The 14,956-nt window shown below is 33.7% G+C and overlaps 1 protein-coding gene across 7 annotated transcripts in view; it reads left to right on the top strand.

Moving 5' to 3' along the window:
- The window catches only part of LOC135127922 (uncharacterized protein), a 187,137-nt gene that overhangs the window by 126,694 nt on the left and 45,487 nt on the right, over positions 1-14,956 (top strand). For all 7 annotated transcript variants that reach the window (XM_064054620.1, XM_064054621.1, XM_064054619.1 and 4 more), the window contains one exon: positions 12,963-13,035. In XM_064054620.1, coding sequence (XP_063910690.1) covers positions 12,963-13,035 — 73 coding nt within the window. The remainder of the gene's footprint in view (positions 1-12,962; positions 13,036-14,956) is intronic.

Here is a 14,956-nt window from a genome sequence, read left to right as displayed (position 1 = left end):
TAAGAAAAGAAAGAGTTTTATAACTTATAGCTTTAAAAAAAATTAGCACTTGCTTTACCAACATTGTTAGTTTTATAGATCAACAACCAAAATTTGTCTGACCATCCCTACTAAAATTGTAATGACATCATCTAAACTTTTGGTAATTAAATCCTATTTAAGGTATGTAAAATAATATGTGTCTGTGAAGACACATATTATTTTATTATTTTCAAAAATGTTGATGTATTAATACATCTACATTTTTGAACTTAAACTCTTTATATCAATTTTTGAAAAACGTTTGCAAAATATGTGAAACAATTTGATCGAAAATTATTTCGATAGAACTTCTGTCGAACCAGCAAATGCCCCTTTTTTGAGGAATTACAAAATTTGATGTTTCTGTGTTTTCTCTGTGATAACCTTTAAAAAATAAAATTATAGAACGTATTGGGCAAAAATTGGCGATGATTACATCCCACTGTTTGGTTAGCATTTTACAATCTAGAGAATCTTCCTAACATATGTATAAAATTTGACAACAATCGGTCCGGTAATTTCGAAGATTATCTTTATAATGAAAATCGTCATACATGGCATTTTAGCAGGTACTAGCCCCGCCCACCACCCACCTTCTCTTTTCTTAGAGGGTATGTCATTTGCCAAAATCGCTCTTATTTTAGCAGCTACTAGCCCCGCCCACCCACCCTCTCTTTTATTAGAGGGTATGTCATTTGTCAAAGTCAGTGTTTTCTTAGCAGGTACTAGCCACGCCCACCCGCCCTGTCATTTTTTAGAGCGTATCTCATTTGCCAAAATCAGTTTTATCTTAGCTAGTACTTGGTAAGAAGACTGATTGTGGCAAATTACATACCCTTTAAGAAAATAGAGGGCGGGTGGGCGGGCCTAGTACATGATAAGATAAAATTAATTTTGGAAAAAAACACATACCCTTTAAGAAAATAGAGGCTACTGTTTCCTTATAAAACTCTTTTAAAGAACCTAAAATCACTTAACTAATTGTTTCTTCAATTTTACCATATCCAATTCATTTTTAAATTATTCAGTTTTTCGATTTTCAAACCTTTCGAATGTTTCAATTTTGTTAGAGGGCGGGGGGGGGGGGGCTTAGTAGTTGTTAACGTAAGACTCATTTTGGTAAATAATATATACTTTAAAAAAATAAAGGGTGGGTGGGTGGTGCTAGTATTCGCTAGGAGAAGACTGATTGTGTCAAATCATATACGTTCTACGTAAATAGAGGGCGGGTGGGAGGGGCTAATACTTGCTAAGACATAACTGAACAATATTAAGAGTAGTCACTGGAATGACGAAGGGGTGGGTGGGAGGGCCTACTGTTTGCTCATAAAACCAGAAAAAATCTAAACTGGGCTTATTTTTACAAAAAATGATCAACATTTGGAAACATTACGAGCTTACTTATACGCACAAGGCAGGAATTTTGAACATCTTCTCTAGTGTTTAGTTGGTTATGCAATAATGCATTGGGTTTGTTTTTGTTTATAATTTATAAATGTCTTATTAAATGTTTTTTTTGGTTTATTTATTAATAAAAATTAACAGCTTGTTTTATTAATAATAAGACAACGATTAATGACTTCTGGTTGTTACGGTTATTGTCCTAAAGAAAATAAAAGTCGGATCTCACTCACCATCCTCAAATCTCTTTTTAAGAATGTGAAATCTTCTCGGGGATCCCAACTGTCTTTTTCTAAGAATGTGAAACCTTCCCAGGGCCCCCAAATGTCTGTTTTTTTAAAATGTGAAACCTTCTCGGGGGTCCCAATTATCTTTTTTAAAAATGTAAAAGACAGACGAAATCACGGAAATCTATCTTTTGTACTCGAGGGGTTGTGAAATGTCAACAAAACATGGAAGTAGCCACTTGTCCTATGACTGTTATTTTCCTTAATTATATATTATTATAATTAAGGAAAATTATAATAATATATAATTCGAGAGATAAAAGAACTTAAAAATGTTTGAATTTCTTATGCAATGAGTTTCACAGCAAGAAATTTACATTTTCGTGAATGTTAATGTGCATTTAAAAAAAAACACGTTAAATACTTAGTGTTATATTTGTTATTTTTATCTAAATTCTTGTTTAAAAAATGTCTACTTGAAAGAAACAAAGTTTTCTTTGGTTTTGAAATAAAATTCTGGAATGTGTTCGCACGTGTAGGTACGTCATGAAATAATCAGGAAGATGAAAAAATATTACAAGCGACTCCATTTTCTAAAATTACAATTAATTAATGCGTTTACACGCATTTGTTATTTGGGATCAATTGAGTTCAACTCACATAAATTGACGCACTAATCTGAACCAACTTGAACTGGACAAACATAGTTGGTTGGAATTGGTTATCTTACACAATTAATTGTACCGCATCTTCTTGTCCGAACACTCTTTCTTTATCTAACTAGGTAGTAACGCTATGCACTATGACTATGACAATTGACAGGTTGAAACGACCTCTGGTGACAAATAGGAGATGAGATTGTTGTTGTTTCACAAACAACTCTTTAATGTTTCCTTTATTTTAAACTTACAACTTTGTGGGCGAAGACTGAAAAGGTAAAGAACATAAAGCACATTTGTATAAAATTAAGTGTTTTTTTCTCATAAAGACTTTATCATTAAGCTCGGTAACATCTTTAAGAAAAAATACGCTTCGGTTGGGTACGCAAGAGCTTTTTCTCTTTGCTTTCTCAAAACCAAAAATAAATAAATACCAGAGCAAAGAAAATTTCTTAGCAAATAGTGGGGGAAGTACAAACACGGGTTGATTGCTTAAATCAAAGGTTACATTAGATCATTCCCACCTCCCAAAACCCACAGAAACGATTTATCAATAGTATTAACACTGTTTGTGGTAGCAGTTAGTCATTAATTAACACGAATTGATTGTTTATAAAACTATCCGTTTCCAGAGAGTAAAATGATATTCGTGTGCTTTTTGATTGTTTGTTGTTGCGATAAAATTGGTGTGGGCGGTCTCTATTTGGTGATAAAAGCTACCTAAAATGAACATAAAGCTATAACACGCACACTTATTTTTACCACGTAAGGATAATGTAATATTAAGTAACAATCAGTGAATGTTTTTTACCTGTTACATGACGACCTTTCTTCACATCGAGTCGGATCTTATTTTGAAAAAAATCTCTTTTGTGTGTATATAAATTTATAATCCAGCTTTTTCAACATTGTTTGAATAATATTTTATTTAGAAAATACTTCTATGAAGAAAATGGGAACGTGCTGTTGCGCCACCCCGAACTCACCCTTCGATCTGCTCGTTTCTGAATAGAGCATTTTGGAGAAGTCAATTTTGGTGACGTTAATAATGAAACAGGTTCGAAAAGATCGACTAAAGTGTTTTATGGCAAAAAAACTTAAACCTTGTTATAAGTGTCGCTCATTTATATTTGAAACAAACTTGGACACCGAACAAGCTATTAACTGAAACCGAGCCTTATGTTGACGTTTCAACACGTTTACAAAGCCTTTGAAGTTATACATAATTTCATAATTTTATCGTGAACAATTTAGTGATTAACCCTCTCGTGGAAGGTTTGCTATTTGGGTATTGTAATCTGTGGAGATTTTGTGTAATTAAACTTTAAATGTCATAACATTTCTCTCAGTTTACATGAAATGTCCTGAAAATCCTATTCCCCAAAGGAATACCGAAAAATCTCCAGACCGTCGTTAAAACTCCAACATTCAGAAGAAGGAAAATCTCAAACAAACACACAAAGCAATTATTTTAAGTCCTGAATGTTTTTATTACGTCGGATTTCCGTTTTAAGCTTTGTGAGCTTTATTATTGTTGCTATTAAAATCCGCATTTGTTACGAACAAATCTCTTTTGAAGACCACGAATCAAAATATATTCAGACCGCTGAATCTGCAGCTCGTTTTGTGTTTTCCTTGTGTCATTTTTATTATGAAAAGTTGTAAAAGCGCAACATTGGCATATCCGACCTGGAAACATTTTTTAAGCCAGCGAAAGAGCAAAAGCTTTGAGTGTATTTCAAAGAGAATAATGTATTATAGGATTAAAATTTCAGCCATTACAGGTAATATTTCTTGTGAAATGTTGAAACGCAAACATTTTTATTTTTACGACTGAAGGTCGTATTTCGACGTTACCATATCCGTATTTAAATTTGTTATGAAATAAAGCTGAATTTTCCTGAAGCAAATGGAGTGATCGATATCGCTACAAAATACTGCATTTTGTGAAAAGGACTCGTTTTTTTTTAAACCTCTCTGAAATTCACGAATTACGTAAAACCAGGTCTTGCGATTTCTGCACTCTCCTGGAAATATATACATTCAATTAACTCAACTCAAATAAATGCTGAATTACGAAAGTGTGGCATTAATTACGTGAAAATTGCTAAAAGCGTTTTAAAAACGCACCCGGCTCGAAATTCAAACCTCCCCATTCTACTAATTTAACCAAAATAATAAATTTCCTTGCGACTGCTGATTAAAGGAGTATCTCTGCGAAAAAAATTGCCAAAAAGCGGGTTTCAGCGTCTATTTTTTCCGAACACGTCAGCCCCCTGCCGTTCCAATCGCCCACGTGACTCTCCAATGTCACCCTTCAAACCCCAAATGATTTACTCGACACGTTATTTACCGATGTTATATCGAGTTTCGTCCATTTTTAACAAAAAAATAAGAAAAATTACCTCATTTGTCGGGGTTGCGTTGCACGGAATTTACCGGAATAATTACGTGAAAGCGCGCAGAATATACGTAATTAAAATAAAACACCCCTCGGTTTTATCAGATTACATCTCCGCGGAAAGACAAGTGCTTTTGAGCCCCATTTCCTGCAAGAGTAACTCAATTTTTTTCCAGACAACGAACAGATTGGAGTTGGGGCGTCGAGGTGTTTATCAACAGCGCTGCGAAATTATCTGCATTAAATAATACAGATTAATATCTAGATGAGAAATTCGTATCTGTTGGCTGAATCTAGACAAGTTTTAAGACGCTTGTTCGGTTTATTATGTCGTAGAAATTTTCCGTTATCGGAATCAGATGGCACAAGGTTTAATCTTCTCCGTCAAAATACTCATAACTCATATCAGAAAATCTGTACCGTAATTAACTAGAGAAACTTAAGCACAACAGTCTGTATAAACATTTGCTCATTTTCGTGTGATTTCTTGAATACATTCTTATTATATGTATTATTGATAAAGAGCGGATTAATATGCACAAATATTTGTCAAAATATGCGGATCTATATGCACAAAATTTTTTCGAAATATGCACAATTTTTGCTAAATATACATAGAAAGAAAGAAATAAGAATAAACTACAAACAAAAAACACGAGGATTTAAAAATAAAATCAAAACTTTTTATTTGAAAAAAAAAAGTTAAAAAGTCGTATTAAGAATTATGCAATATAAATTTAAAATCGCACACCGTTTTCTCACATGCTTTGAAGAAAATATTTTCGTCGCTTGAAATAAGTTCAGGATAATCTTTTATCCATATATTAAAGTCGTTTTCACTTTGGGCATTTTCCACTAGAAATGTTTTGTCAAATTCTTCTCTCTAATTTTACCTGCCAATATCAGTTTGAAATAATGTATGCTCAGTCGACATGTACTGGTTAAACTTTTATGACTTAAGACAAACCTCCCATACATATGCAAATTATGCAGTAATTAATCTACATTAATCAATTTAAAAAAGGATAATTTAGATATATACTAAAGCATTTATTTGTTATATCAAAAATACGGGATATGCCAATTCGATATTCTTTGAATCTTTCTTAGTTCTGACTATGTTTATGTTCTTCTTGTACAATTGTTATAATTTTTATTGTACATTTTGTTTCTATTCGTCTTCTGCTAAGATTTTCCATATGTCTTCTTATTCAGTTAAACGCTCCTTCCAACTCTATAAAACAAACATGTATCTCATTTTTCTTGATTATAAATTGATATTGACTGTAATTTACGTATTTTGATATATACATTTTTCGGGGAAATGTCAGTTTCACAAAATATCTGTTTCTCTTCGGTAGAGGAGGAGTTATACCCTGCTTGCATAATAAAGACCTTTTTATTGATTTTCTTTTAGTGGAAATGAAACGATACGCATTTTTTCTTTTCTTTCACTCGAGATAAAAAATCACTATAAAATTCTACTGGTTTTAGTCGTGTTAAAATATACATTCTATTTGTTCATTGAAATCCCATTAGTGATTAATTGATTAATATTCTGCTCACGGTTAAAATCAGTAAAGTTCTTTTTTTGGATTAACTTCTCAGTTAAGTACACTATTTTGATTAAAATATTCCACTAATTGTAATAAGAATATAAAAACTGTCTGTCGTCGATTTTAATTCTTTAGATAATATTCGAAACTATCGGGCCGATTATTGTCAAATGTCTGCATTAAAATATCGTGTAGTGTGAGATGGTAAAATGCTAACTAAAACTTGTCTGATCATCCCTACCAACAATTTAATGACTTCACCTCACAATTTTGAGTAGTAAATACTGTTTAAAGTCAATGAAAACATACCCCTGTACTTGTGGTTTATGAATCCGCTTTGATTTTTTTCTGTAGGTCTCCCGTTTCCCTCTGTCTGTCTGTCTGTTGTTTTAGAAAAAAAAAACTGAATTAGTCAAATTCAATCAAATTTCATTTTCTTTTAACACAAATGCCGCTGCTAATAATCGAATTCTTTCGAAGTATAAACATAAACAATCGAAGTTAAACTTGTACTGAGAAATTGAGAATACATTCTTTCTCGTTGGTTATCTGCATTAATTGCCTCACTTATTTTAAAAAATAAATATCCCAGTTGTTTTTGGAAATTCGAAACACGGTTTCTACTATCGTTTTCAAGTTACATTGTTGTCGACTTTTTTGTTGGAAATTAAATTTCTAGCAGCTTCTGCGACACAAGCTTATACACGAACTTTATGTGACTAACTCTTCACACTGAATCTTTCGAATTTTATTCTTGCATTATTTCAGGACTGTAATATATTAAGATTAAAGAAAGGTTTGTGAAACCTCTACAACTTTTTCCTTTATAATTTTGCTGTTATAGTTAGAGAAAGAAAAGGACACAAAACAGCTTACAAGATATATGAATCAAACTAAGCAAATTCAATAAAAAATTGAGATTCTTATGTCCGGATCGCTGCAGATTAACTGAAAGATATCCAGGAAGAAAGAATACGACTAGTACCCATATTGAAGGAAACAAGAGCAAAAGGGCACAAAGCCTATTTAATATACAATAAATTCATGGTAAACCATATACGGATAAACGATATCAAGATGAACAAGTACTGGGAACTGAAAAAAGGGCTTGACGTGATCAAGCAAAAGAAGTAAAAGTGAAAGACTACCAATGAACAAGTGAGGAAAATAACACGACCCAGATGGTGGTTCCCACAAAACTGAAAAATTGGTCCAAGGTACTTCGACAGAACTTCCTTTGCCCTTGAAGTCCAACGAATTACGCTTTTTTGGATAATTATGAAAAAAAATTGTTTTCTGATAACCTTTATATAAAAAAATTATTTCTGAAGTAGGTTACAAAAAAAACGTAATTTTATAAAAGTAAAATTGACACACTGCACGCACCTAATGCCTGAATACTTCCGGCTTACTTTCTGATTTCTTAGATACGATGTTGACTGAACTCTACCTTTTTTTTTAGAACAAACCATAAGAACGAGAGAAAATGTTCAAAATTTCTGCCTTGTAAGCTCGTGATGTTTACAAATTTACATCATTTTTTGTAAATGTTGGTCATTAGTACTTGCTAAAATAAAACTGATTTTTGCAAATGATATACTCTCTAAGAAAAGAGAGGGAGGGTGGGCGGGGCTAGTATCTGCTTAAATAAGATTGACTTTGGCAAATGACATAACCTCTAAGAAACGAGAAGGTCGGGGGGCAGAGCTAGTATCTGGTAAGATAAGACTGACTTTGGCAAATGACATACTTTCTAAGAAACGAGAGGGTGGGTGGGCGGGGCTAGTAGCTGGTAAGATAAGACTAATTGTGGCTAATGAGATATCCGCTAAGAAAAGAGAGGGTGGGTGGGCGGGGATAGCACCTGCTAAGATAAAAGTGATTTTGGCAAATGAGATAGCCGATAAGGAAAGAAAGGGTGGGTAGAGCTATTACTTGTTAACACTGATTTTGGCAAATGACATATTTTCTAAGAAAAGAGAGGGTGGGTGGGCGGGGATAGCACCTGCTAAGATAAAAGTGATTTTGCCAAGTGAAATACCCTCTAAGAAAAGAGAGCGCCGGTGGGCAGAGCTAGTATCTGGTAAGATAAGACTGACTTTGGCAAATGACATACTTTCTAAGAAACGAGAGGGTGGGTGGGCGGGGCTAGTAGCTGGTAAGATAAGACTAATTGTGGCTAATGAGATATCCGCTAAGAAAAGAGAGGGTGGGTAGGCCTAGTACCTGTTAAGACTGATTTTGGTAAATGACATATTTTCTAAGAAAAGAGAGGGTGGGTGGGCGGGGCTAGCACCTGCTAAGATAAAAGTGATTTTGCCAAATGAAATACCCTCTAAAAAAAGAGAGGGCCGGTGGGCGGGGCTAGTAGCTGCTAAGATAAGACTGATTTTAGCAAATGACCTCTAAGAAATGTCATTAAATTATTATAAGATAAGACACAAGAGGCTCCAAAGAATTCTTTCCAAACAGAACCTAGAACCTCAACATTTTTTTAAATTTTTCAAAAAAAACGGAGTCCCAAAATTAACACAAAAACAGGTCAGGTAAGAATTTTTTAAAAATAGAACACCGAAGTCCTCCAAAATTATTTTAAATAATTTTGAAAAAAATCTCCCAACAGTCTCCCGAGTTAAAAGAACACTGCGGCATTCGAGACTTTTAAATTCGTAAAAAATAAAGCACTAAAAACTCATAAGATTTTTTCCAGTTCATCTAGCAACAAAACATTTCTTTAAATTTATCGGAAAATAAAACACCAGGGGACCTAAAATTAACTGCGAACATTTTAAACCTATGGTTTTGAAAACTTTGACAATTTTTGATACGTCAAACATTTTTAATTGCTTACTCGATTTTTGCTGATTTGTACTTTCGCTTTATATGAGGCAAACATTGTTGTCAAATTGAGTTTTATCAAATTATTACAAAAAAAAAAACACAACCATACTTTTATACGTTCTAACTGAATAGTAATTAAACATGATCATGTGCGACAGAAATATTAACTAAAAGTTTTATTACTAGTTATTGTGATAATGAATGTGTTGTTTAGTGGTTGAACATAGGAAAGGAACCAATTTTAAAATTATTATAGCTAGCGCCATAGTGAAAACCAGTGGTGTAAATGATAAATTCAAAGTAAATAACCAATGGAAAAGAGTGTATTATTATCAGTATACATGCTTAACTTCGATTGCTTCTGTTTATACATCGAAATAATGTCACGTAGAAATTTGTTTAATTTGAATGAGTTGTCTCATCAAAACTGAGGACTAAAATTATTAAATTAACCATAATAGAACAAAATATTTTGAATATGATTATTATTGTTCTTATTTCATCATAATTAAATAAAGACGTAGGTATCCTCAAATTTTCTAGAAAATGTCGAAAGTATAATTCGGCAAATCCAGCTCTTTAGAAAAATATAAAATTTAATTTTATTATTTTCGTTTTGTGATAACTGCTGTAAAGTAAAAACCAGCGGCATAAATAACAGGCCTGCAGCCCCTGCGCGATATGGACAATCTAAAATATATTTAAAACACATAACTAACGGGATAAAATGTCCTTCAGCATTATGTAATAGCAATCTGAAGCTCAAGCGTTTGTTCATGTTTATACATCGAAAGAATGTCACGTAGAAATTAGTTTGATTTGAATAAGTTTGGCTTCTCAAAATAGAGGACTATAATTATTATTAATTAAACCAATCGAGCAAAATGTTATGAATATTATAATTCTTATTTTATCAATAGTACATGAAGACGTGCGTATTCTTCATATGTTCGAGAAAATGGGGTGACTTGTTTTTAATTTGACCCCAGGTCGCATTCTACCCGATATAGCCACTGCGCCACGGAGACTCATACCCCGTGCTGGTAATGTAACATTATTATACCTTGCAAATCTTTTTGCAAAAATTTTAACGTTTAGCGAAAAAACTGAAAGCGGATACGTACACTACAAGTATACCAAGATCACTTTAAATACATACTAATAATATTTTACAACTGGGGTCAAAAAGCCCAAGCCGCAAAACTCTAAAACCATAAATTATAGAGATACGACTGCCAGAGACCGTCTGCTTGGGGCAACACAAGACGGTACTTTTAACGAAAGGAAATTCTGTAGGCACGCGATATGGCTTACAAGTTTACAAGTATCCTACTGCGAGAAGCCGACTCCCCATTGTCAAGCAAATAATCCTCATTATGTCATAAAATTTTATTAGTATACATTTAAAGTGATCTTAACAATATAGGAGTATATTTTTGTATAATATTTCAATAATTTTAAAACATAGTTCCATTGCAATGACGTCATCAAATTATTGGTGGGGATGATTAGCAAAACTTTGGTTAGCATTTAACCATCTACGAGATATTTCTAACATACATACAAAATTTGACAACAATCGGTCTAGCAGTTTCGGAGAATACGTGTCTAATAAAAATGGATACAGACACCAGACAGACAGACGGAAACTGGAGACTAGTTTTTTCGTACTGTAGGGGTCATGAAACGCCGAGAAAATATAAAAGTGACCAATTACTATACGAATTTATGACGATTATGAGTGCTTATTTCGGATGAAAGAATATTTATAAAGACACTTGGATTGTTCCGGGGACCAAAGAAAGAAACCAAATATATCATATCTTAATTGAATTGCGATATAAAGGAATACTAAAAAGCGTAAAATGTTATAGCGAAGCGGGCATAAACTTGGACATTTTTTTAGTTACAGTCAGTATTAGACAAATAGAAATAAAAAGAAAACAACGAAAACATACAATATTGGACAATTACAAAAACAAGAAGTAGGCAATAAATACAGAACTGATATTTGAAGGACTAAAAATTCAATATGAAAAAAGAAAGGAATGCATGAAAGAAATCAAAAACGGGCAAAATTAAATAACATACATGCAAACATGGAAGGAACAAGGTTGTGCATAAGGAAAGAAGACAGCATAAACACAAGGCAGCTCGAGAAAACACGAGATTAAGAATTTATATAAAGATATAAAGGAAATAAAAAGAGGATACCAATCAAAAGGTATTTATGTCAAAGATAAAGAAGATAAACTTGTTGGAAGCAAACAAGAACAAAGACAGGGGTGGAAAGATCACTTCCAGGTTCTAATAAACGAAGAGGCTGTTAAGAGCAGTATAAATGAGAAAGATGAAAAGCAGGAAGAAGCAGAAAGTCTAGCTGAGATAGGAGAACCTAAGTACCAAAGAATAAAAGAAATCATTAATAATACGAAATACAATAAAGTTCCAGGGTCAAATAACATCACAGCAGAAAATCTTGTATATGGAGACAAGACACTGACAGAGGATGCTAGAACGTTCACTACTGGTCAAAAGTTCATTTAATTGCTCATACTTCGTATAATCTTTGGTAATATTTTTTAAAATGGTTATTGCTTATTTGTTTCCAAACATTACACCAAAATCCCTAATAATGTAATGTAATTTCAAGTTACTCATTCCACAATTTTGACGCCCCGTTAAGAAAACATCACCTGCTATGAACATTTTATTGAGTCTTTGTGTGGCGTAAAATTGTTATTGAGAAGGTGAGAGCTTTATTAAAGGCAAACAATGGCTTTTAATATGGCATAGTAAATGGAGGGTGGAAGGATGTCGCAGGGGTGTTTCCGTCGACAGAACATTAATTTACAGCTTAACAGCCCTTCGTTCGTTTCTACATTTTAATACTTGCATCACTGTCTTTAATTAATTATTTAGTATTGTTATGACCGGATTAAAGGGTAAATTAGCGGATCTTCGAGGAGCGGGATTAAATGATCGCGTAAAATCCGCTGCTCAGAATGGTTAAATAATTCCTTTCGTTTGCATCAGGGCGAAATAACCATCATGTTTGTTTAATTTAATTAATTTCGGCTATTTTTCTGCAGAATTTTCGTTAATTGAGAATTAATTAACGGAGTAATTAACTTGTCAACCACGAACGAAATTCTCTGCAGTTAACTGCAACAAAATAAACCTTGTCTAAATTAAATTACGAGAGTGAATTCCGCTGAAAACATGTACTCCAAAATGGACCAAGTTGCAGATGTAACGGACGTCCCCGCAAATTAAATGTTTTACGATGAGTTTGCAACAACAGAGTAATTGGAAGATGTATTGTGGGGCTTTTACTGTTATTATTTACGAATAGGTCGAGATTAATTTCGAAAGGAGTGTTCCAAGCGATAATTCTGTCATAAAGGGAAGTCATTTTATTCATTTTTTTAATATAAGAGTGCATCTAATTTTCGGAGAAAAAATGTATAGGATACTCAAGTGTAAAATGCTTTTACGCCACTTGAACTCGTTTCGCACGCGCGCTTTGGACATTTTGTCTATAAAAAAACGAGATACGTTCTTCCAGTAAGCACCCTTGTGTAACAGCTTGTGTCAAAATTATCCTTAAACGATTTCCTTTTAAGCTCTTGAGTACGAAACAATAAAAGAGCACAACAGTCCGTAGCAAAGAACTCACGGATCCATAACCTTCTCTTGCATTATTCACAGTCGAAGTAATGAACACGTTTATGTCATAATCCGGAGTTTAATCTCGAGCAAAGAGAACGGTTTTTCCCTCTTTGAACCATTCTCGTCGTCTTTATTACAAAACATAAACGCCTTAATTAATTGCGTCGTAATTTTTTATTTTCAGGTTGTCCAGGAATATGAGAGGGCTGTAATATTCCGCTTAGGTCGTCTTTTGTCCGGAGGCGCTAAAGGACCAGGTAAGCATTGCGTTCAGTTTCGTTGACTACGTGAAACTTGTCACTTTTTGTTTACATTTTCTTAATAATTCACTACGCAGCGACTTGGCAGTTTGGTACAAAGTTGGAGGAGAGAAACTTGCCTCTTAAATATTTAATCACTCGATTGACATTTTCATGGTCATAAAGCTCGTTTTACGAGTCTGGAGGGGAGGCAAGCCTTTAGATAACGGTTTCGTTTTAATAGGGTAGTAATGTTGGAAGCAGTGTTTTCGGATGCTACTTAGCTCAACAGATAAAATTATTAATATGTGGTCCACACATCCACCAACAACGAGCTTTTTAATAATCAGTCTGACACTGTTGTGCTTTATTGTCATGCAACGTTGTTTACGTCCTTGCAGCTACAGCAATTCATTACACTCACTTATTTACATTAACGTAATTGAAAAACTTCCCCGAGTTAAACTCCTGAACTCACTAATAATATTACAGCAGTGAGTGTGCGATGCAGATTGCCTTTAATTTTTTTTTACATACGATTTAATCGATTGCCCACCTGAATATCCGCCTTGAAAATTCTGTTTGTTTTGTTTCGAACTTGCTCCCATGCATAAAATTGGAGTTAATTTTCTTTAACTCCAGTGTAGCACTCGGCTTTTTAGGGACGAACGCGAGTATCGCAATTTTCTTAACTCAAATAGAACAAGGAAAGTTCGTTATAATTCGATTTATTCCCGAGACGGAAGTTTGTGTGTTTTGGTGACCGTTTAATTGGGTTCCACACCAGTTGTTGAGTCGCGGGGGGATTCTTTAATTATGTCATTAATGCTTCTTTCTGTGTTTGTCTTTTCGTGCGGCTTGAAGTGTTGATAACGCCACTCGGTGAAAATGGGAACCTGATATCGTTAGAAGACAAGATCTTTGTTTTTTTATTTTTGCGCGCTTTAGTGCGAGGTTGAAGGCCTCTTCTGCAATTTTATACACCTCGTTTGGTTAATTGTATTTTTTGTGTCGGAGACTCGAATTCATTTCATATTCAAAAAATGTTGATCTACTTGTATACGTAACAGCAGTCTATTGCTTGTTTATTTTAATGAAAAATACAACTATCGAAGCATTGTGACCAAGACCAAAGGTGACAGTGTTTTTTTCGAAGAAGAATTTCTCGTCCCGAAGGAGAAGTATTTCAAAGTCAGGGGCAAGGTTAATTAAACGAAGGAACGTGAAATGTCGATGTGTGTAAGTGTTTAAAGTCTGCAGGGGCTACATTCCACACAGTTTTCTACTTCAACCTGGGCGTGTTTGTATGCTATCTCAGTTCGACATACGTTGACTTGCAGTTCTTAGTAATGTGACTCTAACGTGTGTGGTATTTAGTGAAATTTTGAAATAGAAATATAACTCTGTCCTTTTTACTTTCCGGTATTTTTTGCTGTCATTATGGCGATTCTATATTCGTGTTATTATGTTATCTCGTACGAGCTTTGTCTAGAACGTGTTCCTCGCTTTCCATTTCCTAACCAGACAATTTGTCGCACTTTTTAAAGGAGAAATAGGTCTATTCATTTTAGTCCTTAAACATGGCCGCCGCCGCTATCGACATAGTTTGACGTGTAGATTGTGGTTCCGGAAATGGCTGCGTGCTAACAGGTTGAGTCGCTGCATCATTCATAATGTATTCTGGATTTAACATTAATAATTTATTTCAGTAACAATTCATCTCTGTTACTGAAAATTGAATATGCTTTGGCTGCTTCGATAGTTTTACTTTGATCATTTAGAATATATAAAACAAAATACGTGGTGTATACTATATATCATATATAGAGAGCGGATTTCTAGGTTTAATGCTTTTTGTGAAAAATGTAAGCACTTTTTTATATCTGTAACTATGATACAATTTGGAGTCATTTGACACATTTTTTTTATGCTTATTTGC

The sequence above is a fragment of the Zophobas morio genome, unplaced genomic scaffold (assembly GCF_036711695.1).
Source record: "Zophobas morio isolate AGI-343-1 ecotype UQ-CSIRO unplaced genomic scaffold, CSIRO_AGI_Zmor_V1 ptg000012l, whole genome shotgun sequence".
Taxonomy (NCBI): Eukaryota; Metazoa; Arthropoda; class Insecta; order Coleoptera; family Tenebrionidae; genus Zophobas; species Zophobas morio.
Note: the sequence above shows the minus strand (reverse complement) of the source record. Positions and strands in the feature narration are given on the sequence as shown.